Below are 14,831 nucleotides of genomic sequence, written 5' to 3'. Positions count from 1 at the left end.
GTGGGGACCGGGACGCCGCCCGCCAAGGGGGGGGCGCGGCCGGCGGGGCCGAGGGGGGCCGAGGTGGGACGGGGGGGCGACGAGGGGGGACCGGAGGGGGCCGGGGGGGCCCGGGGGAGGCTGAGTCGGGGCCTGGTGGGGGCTGGGGCGGTGCCGGCTGGAGGGTGCTGGGGTGTGTTTGGGGGGCATGGGGTGTATTGGGGGGTCCTGGAGGGTGCTGAGGTGTCCTAGGGTGTATTGAGAGGTCTTAGGGTGTATTTGGGGATGCTGGAAGGTGCTGGGGTGTCCTGGGGTGTACTGGGGGGCCCTGGGGGGAATTGGAGGTGCTGGAGGGTGCTGGGGTGTATTGGTGGGTCCTGCAGGGTGCTGGGGTGTCCTGGGGTGTATTGGGGGTGCTGGAGGATGTTGGGGTGTATTGGGGTGTTTTGGGGGTGATGGAGTATATTAAGGGGTGCTGGAGGGTGCTGGGGTGTATTGGGGTGTTTTGGGGGTGCTGAAGGGTGCTGGGGTGTCCTGGGGTGTATTGAGAGGTCTTAGGGTGTATTTGGGGATGCTGGAAGGTTCCGGGGTGTATTGGAGGGATCTGGGGTGTATTGGGGGGGTGCTGGATGGTGCTGGGGAGTATTGGGGTGTTTTGGGGGGTGCTTGGGTGTATGGAAGGGTGCTGGAGTGTGCTGGGCTGTCCTGGGGGGTATCGGGGGGTGCTGGGGTGTATTGGGGGGTGCTGGAGGGTACTGGGGTGTCATGGGGTGTATTGAGGTGTTGTGGGTGTATTGGGGGGTGCTGAGGTGTACTGGGTGTGCTGGAGGGTGCTGGGGTGTATTGGGGGGTCCTGGGGTGTATTGGGGGGTGCTGGGGTGTATTGGGGGTGCTGGAGGGTGCTGGGGTGTCCTGGGGGCACTGGGAGAGTTGGGACGAGCCGGAGCGTGTTTGGTGGAGCTGGGTGTTTGGGGGGGGGACGCAGCGTGGCGGGGGGCAGCCTGGGAGCCCTGGGACCAGGACGTGGGGGGCGGCAGAGCCTCGGGGGCCGTGGGTGGGGAAGGGGCTGCGAGGGGCAGGTTTGGGGCCCCGGGGAAGGGGCTGCGGAGGGGGGGTGAGGCCTGGGGAACGGTGGCGGGAGGGCTGGGCGCTGCTGGGGGGCAGGGGCAGGGCCGGGGGGGCGCTTTGGGCGGCAGGACGGGGCTCAGCTGGCCGGGGGGGCCGGGACGAGGGCCGGGGGGGGGCACGCAGGGTGGCTGTGGGGTGACGGGGTGGCCCCGGTGTCACCGCTGGAGCGAGGCCGCTCTTCCGCCCTGCGATCCGCTCCCGAACGGTCGTGGCTCTGCAGAATCCGCCTCGCGGCTCCGCACCGGGCTCTGGCCGGACCCCGCCGCAGGAGGGAGCCCGGGAGAGGAGACCCGCAGCCGGAGGCCCCCGCTCGTGCCCGCAGCCTCTTCGTCCCCGACCCCCTGCGCTGGCCCTCGCTGGCCCTGCTCCGCTCGTGTCTCTGGTAGGAGCCGCGCTGACCTGGCTGTCTGGGGACCCGGGAAAGCGGAGTCTCCTGCGGCACCGCATGGGCAGGACCTTGCCTCTGCCCCCTGCCCAGCCTTGGGGCCTCATCCTGCCCTGCTGCTGGTGCCCCAGTCCCCGGGGCTTTACAAAGAGAACGTGGGGCTGAGAGGGTTGTTATCTCTCCGTGCAGAAAATGTCCTCCCGGGAGCGAACGTCCTCCAGGTCGCGAGTGGAGAAGTCACGACCGCTGACAGCCGTCGCTCCCCAAGTGGAAATCGTCCCCGGGCGCCTGACGGAGAGCGAGTGGCTCTCCCTGGTCGCGGCTGAGGAAGGGGAGGAGGAAGCCGGCGACATTTTTGCGGAGTTCTTGGACCACGTGATGGACGAGTGCTACAAAGTCTACCTAGCTCGGCAGGTGAACAAGCCCGGTCCCACCCAGGAGAAGCCCAGGTGCTGCTTGGGGACAGCTGGTGCCACCCGCTTCCCCGCTGCGGGCCCCGGGGCGAGACCAGGTCCCTTCCAGGCCCTGCTCTGTGCCTTTGTCCCTGCTCCGTGTGTGGCCGGTGGGTGAATCCTGAAGGACGGTGCTCAGCAGCCGGGTGGGAGGTGAGCAGGGGAGGCCAGGGAAGACGTGGCTGCCTGGCTCCAAGCAGAGTCCTGCTGACGGCAGCGGGGAGGGAAGAGCAGGGTCCTTCCATCCTGCAGCCGAAGAGTCGTCCCCACATCGTCCTCCCTGGGCTTCCCCGCTGCTCCCGCAGGCCAGGGAGCGCTCCGGGGAAGCTCGCTGTGCCTGAAAAGTCCTTCCTGCTCCCGTGGGTGAGAATTGAAGTGGATACCGTAACTCTGAGATGCGCTTGGATGTGCCCTCCGCTCTTGCCTTCCTCCTGGAGAGGTGGCGACCTCTCCTCCGAGCCGGGGCGACTGGCCGTGCCAGCGGTTTGAACTAGCGGTGTTGTGATGAGGATGAGGGCTGTAGATCCCCGTAGGGCAAGCGGGGCAGGGCGGGAGTCTCCGCTCTAGCTACTCTTCTGCTTTGTCCTGGCCTTGCTCGTTGCTGGATGCCAAGCCGCCTCCGTCTCTGGCCTGTGCTCCGCAGCGTGTGCCCTTCACCGTCAGCCAGGCGAAGGATGCCTTCCTGCAGATCACCGAGTGGCGCTTCCTGACGCGGGACGAGGGGGAGCTGAACGTGGAGGAAGATGCCACCTGGCAAGAGGATGACGAGCCCGAGCCCCACGTCACGGATTCCTGGGCGCAGGGCTCCGTTCCTGTCGTGCAAGAGCATCTGTCGCCAAGCCCGGATGAGACAGAGGTATGACGTGCCCCAAGCCCTCTCCTGTGATCCCCAAGCCCCTGAGCTTTCCCCTTGCACTGACCGTGGGGTCGGTGTGAGTGGGTGAGTCCCCGCTGAGGTGGGCTGAGCCCGGCCGGCTTCGCTGTTGTGGGACATCCATCAGCAAGGCCTGTGAGTGAGGGTGAGGGACGCCTCTTCCTGGCCCGGCTGAACCCACTGGCCCTGGTGGCATGCGTCCTCCCGATGTCTTTACGAGGTCCCTGGTTAAGGCCACAGCCTTCTCCAAATATGCCCTCCTGGAGAGCCAGTGGATCCTTGCTAACGTGAGAAAAGGGGGGATTGCAGGCGGGTGAGGAATAGGAGCGAAGGAGGTTTGGCCCCTTTGCTGCGGCTCTGGTTGCCGGGTCACTGCTCCCTGTGCATCCTCCTCCCCAGCGGCGCCGTGGCGGCTCTCCGAGCGCTCGAGGCGTCAGCACGCGCAGGCAAACGGCAGCGCCTGGGCGCCAAGGACAGCCCGTTCGCAGCGCGCTGCGCTCTCCGGGAGGGAGCGGCGACGGGACCTTTGAAACCGAGTCACCTCGGAGTGAAGACTTTAATGTAACCGACCCCAGACACTCAGTCTCTCCCCCTCTCCCGCTCCGTCCCTTCCCGGGGCAGGTACAAGCGTGCAGGTCCTGCGGCTGGGGGGCTGCGGTCAGCGCCAAAAGCAGCAATCCCTCTCCGGCTGCACGAGTCCGGAGCCCCCCCTCTGCCATAAGGACCCTGTGCTCTGAACCGGCCTCGGGCACCGACGGTCTCCTGCCTGAAGAGGCTGAGCTCTGCTTGGAGCCCCACGGAGTGCCATCGCTTTCCTGCCTGCCTCTGCTGCAGTACGAGCAGCTGCCCGTTCCCCGGCTTTCGAGGAGACAATCTCCCCCGGATCGCCGTGTCCTGCTTCCTCAGCCGTGCTCTCTCTGCCCAGCCAGGGCAAGGCCTTCTCACGAGCCCCACGAGGGGCCGCAGCGCTTGCCCAGCCTCGAGAGCGTGGACGAGCCCCTGCAGGGGTCGGAGGAGGAACGGCTTCAGCAGCAGCTCTCCCACGTGGACTTGGAGGAGAGCTCCGTGGGGAAGGTTAGCAGTCCCAAGCCTCCATCTTCCAACAACGTGATAAAGATCCAGACTGGGAGGCCCTCATGCAGCAAGGAGGGAAAATACGAGAAGTTTGGGACTGTCCCAGGAATCTCCAGGCTGGACCGAGCCTGCCTGCCCAAGCACTGGATCAGGCCCCAGGTGGAGGTGCTGGACCCGGACGTGGGAGCCAGGAGGCGCGAAGGTCCCCAGGCTGCCCCCGGGCGCAGTCAGGAGAGTCAGAAATTTGGCAGCCGGGGATCAGAGCTCAGCGGCTCAAAGCTCCTCCGAGAGGTGGGAGCCGCAAGAGGAGAACATCTCCCGCCGCCTCCGAAGAAGATCAGCAGCCCTGTGCCCTGGCAGCCGGGTGCCTTGCTGGACTCCATTGAGCCGGCCCCAGGTGTGACCGTCAGGGGTGGCGGCAGCGAGAAGCGAGGGCCCTGCCTTCCCGCTGAGGAGGAGGAGAAGGAGGAGGAGGAGATGGCCGAGAGGGACCTGAGACCCATCTGCCTCACTGTGCCCATCCCGGCCCTCGCGGTGAAGCAGGTCACGTGCAGTCGCGGCCCCCAGATCCGGCACGTGTCGCCCGCGTCCGCGAGGCCGTGGGATCAGTGAGCGGCGCGCGGGGCGAGCCCTCGCCTCGGGGCCGCACCAGCCGCTTCCCCGTCTCCCGGCCAAGCCGCGCGGCCGGACCTCGCTTCTCCGTGTCCTGCACGCTGCTTCGGTGCCGTGTGTAACTGGGGACCGGGGCTAAGACCTCCTCAAAGCCGACCCTGCGTCAGTCCGCTCTTCTTCCTCTTCTCCGAGCGACACCAACGAGACCCTGGGCTGCTTCCCTTGGGGCCAGGTCTTCTCCCGCCCGGACCAACCCCCTTGCGGTGGGAGACACGCAGCTTCCTGCCCCCCAGCTGCTCCTAATGCCTCCAGCTCCCCCCGGCAGCTTGACTCTTCGGTGGAAAACCATTTGCTCCCCTCCTTGCTGGGGGCATTTCCCAAGCCCGGCCCTGCTAATCGCAGCCGTCCTTGTGCTGAGTGGCAGCGGGCAGGGCAAGGCCAGGACCTGGTTCGGCTCCTGCCTCTCGCCTGGGCTCCCCCGTGCCTTGATGCCCCGCGTCTCCGCGCCGGCAGAGCGGCTTCTCCCCGGGCAGAAGCTACCGCGTTGCCCGAGAACGCCTGCCGCTGCCCGGGCCGGCGGCTGGTGGTTCCCCGTGCCCTGCCTGACCGCAGCTGCCGCCGAGCTCTCCTGGGCAGCCTGACGCCCTGGGTGAGGTATCTGCTCTAAGAGAAATACTCTGTCCTGTGCAGGCTCCTCTGCCCCCTGCTTTATGTGGATTTTCTTGCGAGTTTGCGGCACAAGTGCGCCGCACCCTGTTTTATTCAGTCCTTCCTGCCTCCTCCCTCCTGGGTGCTGAGCGCACTCGGGACACGTCGCTCCGCAGCGTCTCCACTTGCTCTTCCCCTCGGGTGCGAGGTTTTCTGTCGGTCACAGCTGCAGAGTTCAGCAGTCCTTTCCCGGCTGCTGCTCTGCCCAGCGGGAGCAGAGCTCCTGCTTCGTCCTTGCCCGCGTAGCCGGGAAGGCCGTGGCCTCCGCGGGCGAGAGCGACCCGCAGCGCCGTGCCCCGACTCCCGCGCTCGCTGCGGTGCGTGCCGTCGCACCACGGGCACGGTCGAGGATCGGACGGCAACGCAAACAGTGACTTTGGGGCTGCAAGTTTTTACCTGACTTGCCAAATCCTTGCAAGTTTAGCCGAACGAGTGGTGAGGCCGAGTGCGCCGGGCTGGGGCGCGAGCCTCCCTGCTCAGGTACTCTGGGAAGGCAATTATGAGCAGGCGCTAATGAGGCCGAGGCCGTGCAACTCTGGTGGCTTCTCCGGGTTGCACAGCGAGGGGAGGGGAGCTCTGGGCCCTTCACAAGCTCTAACAAAGAAAACGGAAACGAAGAGGTTTCTGTGGCTCGGCTTTGTCGCCTCAGGCCCCCCCGGCGCAGGATGAAGGCAGCGGCTGTCGCGCTAAGAGCTCAGCAAAGAGCCTGCTCAGGAAGGCCGGGCTGGAAGCAATTGGTCGGGCTAATGTGCAATTGGCCTTTCCAGTTCCCCGGATGCGAGGAGGGGTCTGTTTAGTTGCAATCAGTATTTTGCCACAATCTGTGCCTGGTTAAGTATCCTGATACGAGACTGTTACCGCTATGGCCTAACGTCTGGGCTGAGCAGCGTGGCCCGTGCAGCGCCCAGCGCGTTGCCCTCTCGCTCGGGCCGGGCAGCGCCCTCGCCTCTGCCCTGCAGCCTGGCTGCGCTAGCAGGGACGTGAAACCCCACGTTCATCCCGAGCTGCTGCTCTCCGCGGCAGGCAGGTCCCGCCGGTGCAGCTGGCTTTTCGGAGGCAGGTCCCTGCGTGCTCGCGCGGTCTCTCCTCTGGCGCGTTGTCATTGCGCCGCGTGGGACGGTCCATCTGCTGCCAAACAAGAAATGAGAGGTACTGAACGGAGTGAAATGTCTGCGCAGCTCTACTGCGTGCGCCCTCCCTGGCTTTGCAAAAGGCAGCTGCCGCCTCCCCGCATCCACAGGGCCGCGGCGTCCACCCGTGTCCCCAGGCTCGCGCCACAGGCAGGTCTGGATCTGCACTAATGGACAGCCGAGCTGGCGGGATGGCTCAGCCTGGGAGGGAAACCAGGGCCGGGGAAAAGCCGGAGGCTTTCGCAGCCGGTGTGGCAGGGACTGGCGGCAGTGGCATCAGTGATGCTCCTCCAGGCGAGAGCTGGGAGCAGCCCGGGGCTGCCCAGGTCCATCCCGGCACGGCGCGGGAGGTGGCTTGGCCGGCCCGCAGCGGTCACCTGTGCAACCCGTCGCTGCAGGATGCTGTGGGTGCTCGAAGGCTGCACCCTGCAGAGGTGACCCCGCCGGGGCAGGGAGCACCTCGGGGCTCCGCAGCCGGTGCGGGTGAGCCGCGGCACCGGCCTGGCCTGGCCTGGCCTCCTGCCCGCTTTGCCCCTCCCTGCGTACGAGCACAGCAAAACACGTCCCTGCTCACTGTCACTCTTCCGGCTCCGCTGCCCGGGAGCAGCTCCCACCTGCGGCTCGGGAGCAGGAGGGGACGGCGCTGTGCCAAGGGCCGGGGTCAAGGTCCTGTCACCCAGCTGACCTCTGTCCCCAGCCGGACCTCGGTGCCCCATCCGGGTCCCGTCGCCCAGCCAGACCTCAGTGCACGGCCGGGTCCCGTCGCCCACCATGGAGCTGCCGAGCGCCTGCAGCCACCCGTGCTGGTTCGTGCTCGCGCTGCTGCTGCTGCTGCTGCTCTGGGCCACGAGGCGCAGCGGCGCCTGGCTCCCTCGCAGGTGTCCCACCGACCTCACCGGCAAGACGGTGATCGTCACCGGAGCCAACAGCGGTGCGCGGGGCCGGTGTCGCGAGGGGCCTGGCGGGGTTGCGGGGGTGTGGGGCAGTGGGGATGCAGGGTGTGGGCATGAAGGGCTGCGGGGCTGCGGGACACAGCTGCGGGGCTGCAGAGATGCAGGACACGGGTGCAGGGCGCACAGATGCAGAACACAGGTGCAGGGCACCGGGGTGCAGGGTGCAGGACACGGGTGCAGGGCGCAGGGGTGCAGGGATGGAGGACTTGGGTGCAGGGCTGCAGGTCCCACCTGTCTGCATGGCTCAACCGCCGCATTTCACAGCCGGAGCTGTGGGAGGCGGCAGCTCCCTGCTCCCCTCGGCTGGGGAGGGGGCTGGGGGCAGCCGCACGCCGGCAGGCGTGACCGCGCGGTGCTGCGGGGCGGTGTGTGGGGCCGCGGGTCGCCCTGCTCCGAGCGCCCGCGGGAGGGGGCCGGTGCCCGGGGTGGGCACGACGCGCTCCCGGGGTTGCTGGGCTCGGCCAGGCTCTCGGCAGCCGCGTGCCCGCAGGTTCCTGCGCTAGCTCCAGCCCCCGCCGTGAGCTGCGGCCGGACTCTGCCCCGGCCGGGTTAACGACCGATGGCCAAGGCCGCCGCGGGCTGGCTGCGTCCCAGCACATTTCTGCGCTGCGAGCTGCCCCCGGACCCGCTTTGCCCCAAGCCGGAGCTGCGCGTGGCCCCTTTGCAAAGCGCGGGGCTGGTGCAGCGGGGCCAGAACGGCTCCATGGCCCTCGGTGCCCAGAGCCACGCTGCCCCCGCGGTGCACGTCCCCGGCTCTCCTGCCCGGCGCGGGGTCGGCCGCCTGTGCCGTGCTGCACCATGCCGTGCTGCAACGCTCGGCCCCGCGCTGCATCCTCGCCCGTGGGGCAGACCCCGTTTCTGTGCCCCGCTCCGTCCCCCCGTCGGGGCAGCGGGGGCGGGCGGCCGCCTCCAGCCCCCGGGGCGCCCCAGCCCTTCCCAAGGACCATCCTGTCCTGAGCACAGGCTGGGAAATCACCTGGCGCAACACCCCAGAATCCCGCCACCATCCAGCTCCCGGACACACAAGCAGCAGCTGGATGGGGATTTGGGGGATTCCCAGTTTTTTCTTGCAGCAGCTGAGCTCTGCCCGGCAGCCGCGATGCAGGCGCCAAGCCGGCCCCGAGGAGCCGGGTCCCCCTTTGCCACCCTGCCCCACTCCCAGGGCTCCCCGGGGCAGGGGTCCGGTGCCGGGGCCCCCAGATCCCCCGTGCCACGGGGCCGGCTGGTGCCACGCTCCCCTGCCGCAGGGATCGGCAAGCGCGTGGCGCTGGACCTGGCCCGCAGGAACGCCCGCACCATCCTGGCGTGCCGGAGCAGGGAGAGGGGCCAGGCGGCGGCGGAGGAGATCCGGGCGGCCACGGGGAACCCGGCGGTGCTGCTGCGGCTGCTGGACACCGGCTCGCTGGCCTCCGTGCGCGCCTTCGCCCGCCAGGTGCTGCGCGAGGAGAAGCGGCTGGACGTGCTGGTGAACAACGCCGGCCTCTCCGGTAGGCGCCGGGCCGGGGGTCTGTGTGCTGGGCTGCGGAGCCGGCTGCCCACGGTGGCACCGCCGGCCCCACGCGCCTCTTCCGCCAGGGCTGCCCTTCGCCGTCACGCCGGAGGGGCTGGAGCAGACCTTCGCCACCAACTACCTGGGGCCGTTCCTGCTCACCAACCTGCTGCTGGGTGAGGGGGCTGCCGGGGGGGAGCCGGGACCTGCACCCGCCCCCACTGCCACCGCCGCCCCGCTCACCCCCTGCTCCGCGCAGACCTCCTGAAGGCCTCGGCGCCTGCCCGCGTCGTCAACGTCTCGTCCTTCCGGCACAGCGCTGGCACCGTCAACCTGCGGCACCTCACGGGGCAGGAGCGCCCCAAGAGACACCAGATCTACAGCAGCACCAAGCTCATGAACGTCCTCTTCACCGCCGAGCTGGCGCGGCGCCTGCAGGGCACAGGTGGGTGCCGTGCCGTGTCGTGCCGTGCTATGTTGTGCCATGCAATGCCATGCCATGCAATGCCACGCCATGTGCTGTGCTTAGCCGTGCCGTGCCGTGCCATTCCCTGCCACGGCATATCATGCCATTCGATGCTGTGCTATGCTGGCCTGTGCCGTGCAACGCTGCGTCATGCTGTGCTGCATCGTGCCATGCCGTGCTGTGCACGCTGTGCCATGCCAAGCCACGCGCATGCCGTGCTGTGCCATACCGTGCCATGCCACGCTGTGTCACGCACGTGCCATCAGGTGCCATCAGCACAGGCAGCACCCCAGGGCCGCTGGCCTGTCCCGTCGCACTGTGCAGCGACTCGGCAGCTGCCCATGGGGAGCCGAAGGGCTCAGCCCTGCCGGACGCTGGCCCCTGCGAGAAACCCCCCCCCGGGACGGGCAAGCCTGGGTCAGGGGCGACCGTGTCCGTGCCAGCTCGTCTGGTCAGGGCGGCCACGACGCCCCCGCTCCAGGGCAGGATTCGGGGCTGCCGTTTCTGCTGCGAGGGTGAAGCTGCCGGACGCGCCGGCAGGGATGGAAAAGACAGAGGAGCCGGGGCTGCTCCTGTGGCGCGGCCCCTCCGCCGGGGTGCCCGGAGCCGCCCGGCCGCTGCCGCTGACGGTGCCACGCCGCAGGGGTGACCGTCAACGCCCTGAGCCCCGGCGTGGTGAGGACGGGCATCATGCGCCACTCCGGCTGGCCGCTCCGCGCGCTCTTCGCCCTCGCCGGCCCCTTCATGAAGGTGAGCGGGGCCCCGCGGGCCGGCGCCGGGGGCCGCGGCAGCCCGTCCTCACCCGCGCTTCGCCCCGCAGTCCGCGGAGGAAGGGGCCGCCAGCACCATCTACTGCGCCGTCTCGGAGGAGGCTGCGGGCGTCACGGGCAAGTACTTCGGCAGCGACTGCAGGCTGGCGCTGCCCTCCGCGGCCGCCCGCGACGCCGGCCTGGCCCGCAAGCTCTGGGAGGAGTCGGAGCGGCTCACGGGCCTCGCCGCGGGCCGGGAGCACTGAGCGGGTGCAGGGGCCCCCGCTGCACCCGAGGACGCCGGGCCGGCCGCTACCCGGGGGAGCCCCCGGCTCACGGGGCGTCTCGCAGCCCCAGAGCCGCGTGTGGGCCCGCCGGTACCAGGGGGGCACGGAGCTGGCCCAGCCCGGCCCGCAGCGCAGCAGAGAGGGGGCTGCCCCCCGGCCCCCAGCATTGCCGCCCCGCGGACCCGCGTGCCAAGGGACCCCCCTCCAGGATCGGGTCCAGCTCCGGCACATCCTGGACGGCCGCCCCCAACCTCCGTGCTGGATGCGGGCTGGAGACTCCCTCTTTTTGGGGCCATCAGGCTGCGTCCGGCGTAACACGCGGCAAACCACGGGGCGGCCCCGGCCAGCGCAGGGGCACGGCCGGCCGCACCGTCCTCAGGCACTCGGAGACACCCGCGGTGCAAACTCCTTTATTAAACTGCTCTGTGCAGCCAGCCCGGGCTCCGCGGCAGCGTGGGGACGCGCGGCTATTCCCAGGTGATGTCCAGATCCAGCCGCTGCTTCCGCACGGCCTGCAGGAAGCAGTCGTAGTCCCGGCGGTGGATGTCCTGGCAGTGGGACAGGTCCAGGGAGCGCAGGCGGCTGTCGGCGGCCAGCAGCAGCCACACGGTCCGGCCGGACACCTGGCTCCCGGCCAGCGAGAGCTCCCGCAGCTCGAGCAGGGGCGGCCCGGGGGCCGCCAGCGCCGCCTCGAACACGGCGTCCAGCGGGAAGGGCACGCAGAGGAGGCTGAGGCTCTGCAGGCGCGGGGAGCGGCACAGCAGCGAGGCCAGCGTGGCCCGCAGCACCAGGCTGTGCTGCGCCGGGAAGGGGCTGGAGGCGCCGGCCAGCGCCAGGGAGAAGCGCCGGAGCTGGGGGAAGCCGTGCGGGAGCAGGTCGGCGTCCCAGCGGAGCGGCTCGGCGGGGGGGTCCCCGGCGGGGCCGGCGGGCGGCGGCGCGGGCGGCGGGTGCAGGTCGGCGCTGAAGGCGTGCAGGTCGGGGCAGCTGCCGAGCAGGGCGCCGAGGGAGAGCTCGTCCTCGCAGCAGAAGCCGTGCAGGGCGAGGGTGCGCAGCCGCGGCCCCAGGCTCCGCGCCAGCGGCAGCACCAGGCCCAGCGCCCAGCCCCGCTGCCCCGCGCAGGTGAGCGTGAGGTGGGCCAGGCGGCTCCAGCACAGCCCGTCCCAGGCGGCGGTGGTGGCAGCGGGGCCGGCACCGGTGCCCAGCCACACGCTGACCTCCTCGGCATCCGGGCACACAGCGCAGAGCGTGGCGAGGAAGGGCTCGCCCACCTCCTCCACCCGCCGCAGGGGCAGGGTGAGCCAGGGCCTGTCGGCGGCCCCCCGCCACCGCCGCTGCGCCAGCTCCTCCAGCGAGGGGAAGCCCGGGGCGCTCTCCGTGCCGCCCAGCTGCCGCGTGTGGATGAGGCACAGCGCGTCCGGCACGGCGCCGTGCGCCAGGAACTCCAGGCGAGGCAGGGCCAGCAGCAGGAAGGCCAGGGCCGCGGTCATGTCGCAGCCCTCCGCGGCGTCGAGGTCGCGGGCCAGGAGGACGCGGAGCGCGGGGCAGCACAGGGCGCCCGCGAGCGGGTCATAGGCCAGGTGCAGCAGGGCACGCGGAGACACCTTCTTGCAGTGGGACACGTCCAGCTCCTGCAGGCGCTTGCAGCAGGAGCCCACGGCCGAGAGCACCTGCACGTTGGCCTGCGTCTCGGCCAGCCCCAGCTTGCTCAGCAGCGGCAGTCCCTCCAGCAGGTCCACCAGCACGTCCGCCGAGACCCGGCTGCAGCCGTGCAGGTCCAGAGAGCTCAGGCTCTGCCCGCGACCCCACAGAGCCTCCTGAGTGGGGCCGGGGCCCGGTGCAGCGGGCACCCTGCCGGCCCCTCTGCTCCCCTGGCACCCCCAGGCGTCCTCCCGGCCCCATGGCACGTTGAGCCGGGAGAAGCCTGGGCAGCCGTCCCCAGCCCAGCTCATGCGGGCCAGGAGCCACCCCGCTCCCCCGGGTGGTCTCGCACCCGGCCCGAGCCAGGCGGCACTCGCCCCGCGGTGTGGGCTCAGGGAGATCCGGGGCTCGCAAAGCCAGGCAGCGGCCGAGGGAAGAGCGGGGAGAGCCCCCTTCGCCCCGTGCTAATCCCCCAGACCCTAACACCGGGAGGGAACCCAGGAGTGCCTGCTCCCAACCCCTGCTCTGAGCCCCCAGACTTGCTCCGAGAGCCGGGAGGAATTGGAGCCCCCCACGGCAGCCCCGCGGCGGGCGGGGGACCCCGGCCCCGCTCACCTTGCAGCGCACGGCGACGAGCTGGCCGATGGCGTTGCTGACGAGGCCGGGGCAGGAGCGCAGGCTCAGCTCCTGGAGGTGAGGCACCAGGAGCAGGTGGAGCGCGGCGCGCGTCAGGCGCCGGCTCTCGCCCAGGAGCCGGATGAGGTCCTGCACCAAGCCGCCGGCTGCAGCGGGGCCGCCGGGGGGGACAGGAGGAGGCTGTTACCGGGGCTCAGTCGTGCTGCAGCTGAGCCCCGGCACCGCTCGCCCTTCCTCCTCCTCCTCCTCCTCGCCCCGCGTGGAGCTGCGTCCCCGGACGCTGCGCCTCACCCAGCTCGTTAAAGGGGCCCATGACGTAGCGGAAGTGGTACTCGTCGAGGTAGTTCTCGCTGTAGTCCTTCACCCACACGCTCTGCATGTGCCCCACCAGGCTCTGCAGGCAGAGGCTGCTCAGCGCCGGCACCTCCTTCCGCCTGGGCATCGGGCTCCTGGCAGGGAAAAGGGCCGGTCAGGCGTGATGATCCATGACCCTGCTGGCACAGCACGCTCCCCGATAGCCAAACTGGTGCTACCGTGCTGGCAACGGGCCCCCGGCTTCAGAGCCATAACGAGCCATAGTCCAGGGCTGAGTTTATTTTAGCTGGATTTTAGCTGTTTCTACAAAATTGTGTAAGAAACTTCCACCCAGGAACCTGCTGTCTCATCCCTCCTGGGTGCCACCACACGACCCATGTTCAGGCGCCTGTTGTCTGTTCGGAGCCTGTTTTAGTGATATCGTGAAGTAAACTGTTGTTTAGCTTCGGTTTTGCTTAGCTTTGTGCAGCTGCGTGGTTCACCCCTAAAGGAAATCGCACCCTACCCAGAGAAGGGCTAACGAGCAAGGTTAGCTACAGTGCACGGACCCACGGAGCAACAAGCGAGGGAAGGGGGGAACCCACTAGCAGAGACGTACAGAAATAACCCCGGGCAGCCCCCAGTCCGAGGGGAAGAGCCAAACCTCACCGCAGCACTCTCCTCCCGGCGAGGAAGTCGGGGCAGCGGCAGCCGGTCGTGACAGCGCCGAGGACGGGCAAGCGTGACACCAGGAAAGGGGCAGGCGCTGGGAAGGGGGGGTATAATAGCGTTAATTGCGTTGTTAATTGGAACTAGCAACAATTGCGCTCTGAGCATCAGTGTTTCTGTAACCACACAACAAAACACATCTTGATGAGACTATTAAGGCATGAAGTAGGCTCACACCGAATTCTGATTCCTGGATCCATGTATTAGGGAGACATCTCAGCGCAGCCAGCAGGCTGGGGAGAATTAAATGGGATGAAGAGGAGCCTCAAAGGTCATGGCAGCTGGGGAGGTTCCCGCTCACCGGGACAAGGCGAACGTCACCCCCGCCTGCAAGCAGGGTCTGGGGACCTGCGGCAGGGCAGCCCCACCCGAGGCCCCAGGAAGGCATCGGAGCGAATCCTCCCGGAAGCCCCTTGCAGGCGCACGGAGGGCATAAACGCACCCGGGAGCCGCCAGGGCGGGTTTAGCAGGGGCAACTTGGCCGACTTTGACGGCGGGATGCGGGGACGTCGCGCGCCTTGGCTTTAGCAGGGCGCCAGCGGCCTCCCGCAGCGTCCTTGCGGCCCGGCTGAGGGGAGAGAGGCTGGATGAGGGATGACGAGAGGGGCAGGAAATTGGATGAGCCGCCAGGACGGGCGTCGCGACGTCCAACGGCAGAGCGACGCTCCAGCGTGGAACGAGGGCGCGAAGTGCAGCCGGTTGCCGGCTCTCCTCGGGGATCAGTACCGGCGTCGGCACCGTTTGCTGCCTTTTCCAGGGCAGCGCAGGCCCCCGGGCCCGTCCCGACCGCCGCGGGGCCCCGTCCCGCCTCGGGCACCGCCCGGACAAGGCCCCGCCGCTGCCCCCCCCCGTCCCCATGGCAACCGGGGCTGAGCCCCCCGGGCCCCGCTTACCGGCGCTTCCTCGTCCCGATCCGGCCCGTCCCGGCCCGTCCCGGCCCCGCTTCCTCCTCCCGGGCGGCCCCACCCCCGGGAGGGATCGCGATAGGGATCGGGATCCGGCCCCGCCGCGCAGGCCGCACCCGGCGGCGCCGCGCCATCCTGCCTCTTCTGTCCCTCTGCTCTCGCCATACGGTGCCCGCGCCCGGCCGGCTTCGCCGCGCCGCAGTGCGCCTGCGCGCCGCCCGCCAGGCCCCTTCCGCCCCCCGCGGGCTGCCCCGCGCGCTGCCTGACGCCCGGCTGTGGCTGCCCAGGGGTCGGGCGGCCTGGCGTTGCCGCGGGCAGCTCGGCGGGGCCTGGCGGCGCGGGC

The 14,831-nt window shown here is 69.6% G+C and overlaps 3 protein-coding genes across 4 annotated transcripts; 2 read left to right on the top strand and 1 right to left on the bottom strand.

Moving 5' to 3' along the window:
• The first annotated feature begins 21 nt into the window (after positions 1-21).
• Positions 22-4,919, top strand: C5H2orf81 (chromosome 5 C2orf81 homolog). The gene is made up of 5 exons (XM_067297268.1): positions 22-63; positions 1,328-1,489; positions 1,682-1,906; positions 2,588-2,800; positions 3,440-4,919. The coding sequence occupies exons 3-5, from the start codon at positions 1,685-1,687 to the stop codon at positions 4,502-4,504; spliced, it is 1,500 nt and encodes a 499-aa protein (XP_067153369.1). The 5' UTR covers positions 22-63; positions 1,328-1,489; positions 1,682-1,684; the 3' UTR covers positions 4,505-4,919.
• Positions 4,920-6,940: 2,021 nt separating this feature from the next.
• On the top strand, positions 6,941-10,335 carry LOC136992279 (retinol dehydrogenase 13-like). Its single transcript, XM_067298438.1, has 6 exons — positions 6,941-7,273; positions 8,543-8,782; positions 8,871-8,960; positions 9,044-9,229; positions 9,894-10,000; positions 10,071-10,335. The coding sequence occupies exons 1-6, from the start codon at positions 7,114-7,116 to the stop codon at positions 10,263-10,265; spliced, it is 978 nt and encodes a 325-aa protein (XP_067154539.1). The 5' UTR covers positions 6,941-7,113; the 3' UTR covers positions 10,266-10,335.
• Positions 10,336-10,682: 347 nt separating this feature from the next.
• Positions 10,683-14,677, bottom strand: LOC106485294 (uncharacterized). Of its 2 annotated transcripts, XM_067297245.1 has the most exons (5): positions 14,477-14,677; positions 13,519-13,620; positions 12,852-13,009; positions 12,540-12,706; positions 10,683-12,076 (listed from the first exon to the last, which is right to left on the bottom strand). In XM_067297245.1, the coding sequence occupies exons 1-5, from the start codon at positions 14,620-14,622 to the stop codon at positions 10,754-10,756; spliced, it is 1,896 nt and encodes a 631-aa protein (XP_067153346.1). In that variant the 5' UTR covers positions 14,623-14,677; the 3' UTR covers positions 10,683-10,753. The 2 variants fall into 2 exon arrangements, with proteins under 2 accessions (XP_067153346.1, XP_067153347.1); XM_067297246.1 differs by lacking the exon at positions 13,519-13,620.
• Between the last annotated feature and the right edge of the window lie 154 nt (positions 14,678-14,831).

Source organism: Apteryx mantelli, chromosome 5 (genome assembly GCF_036417845.1).
Source record: "Apteryx mantelli isolate bAptMan1 chromosome 5, bAptMan1.hap1, whole genome shotgun sequence".
Taxonomy (NCBI): Eukaryota; Metazoa; Chordata; class Aves; order Apterygiformes; family Apterygidae; genus Apteryx; species Apteryx mantelli.
The sequence above is the reverse complement of the archived record's forward strand: the minus strand, read 5'-3'. Positions and strand labels throughout refer to the sequence as shown.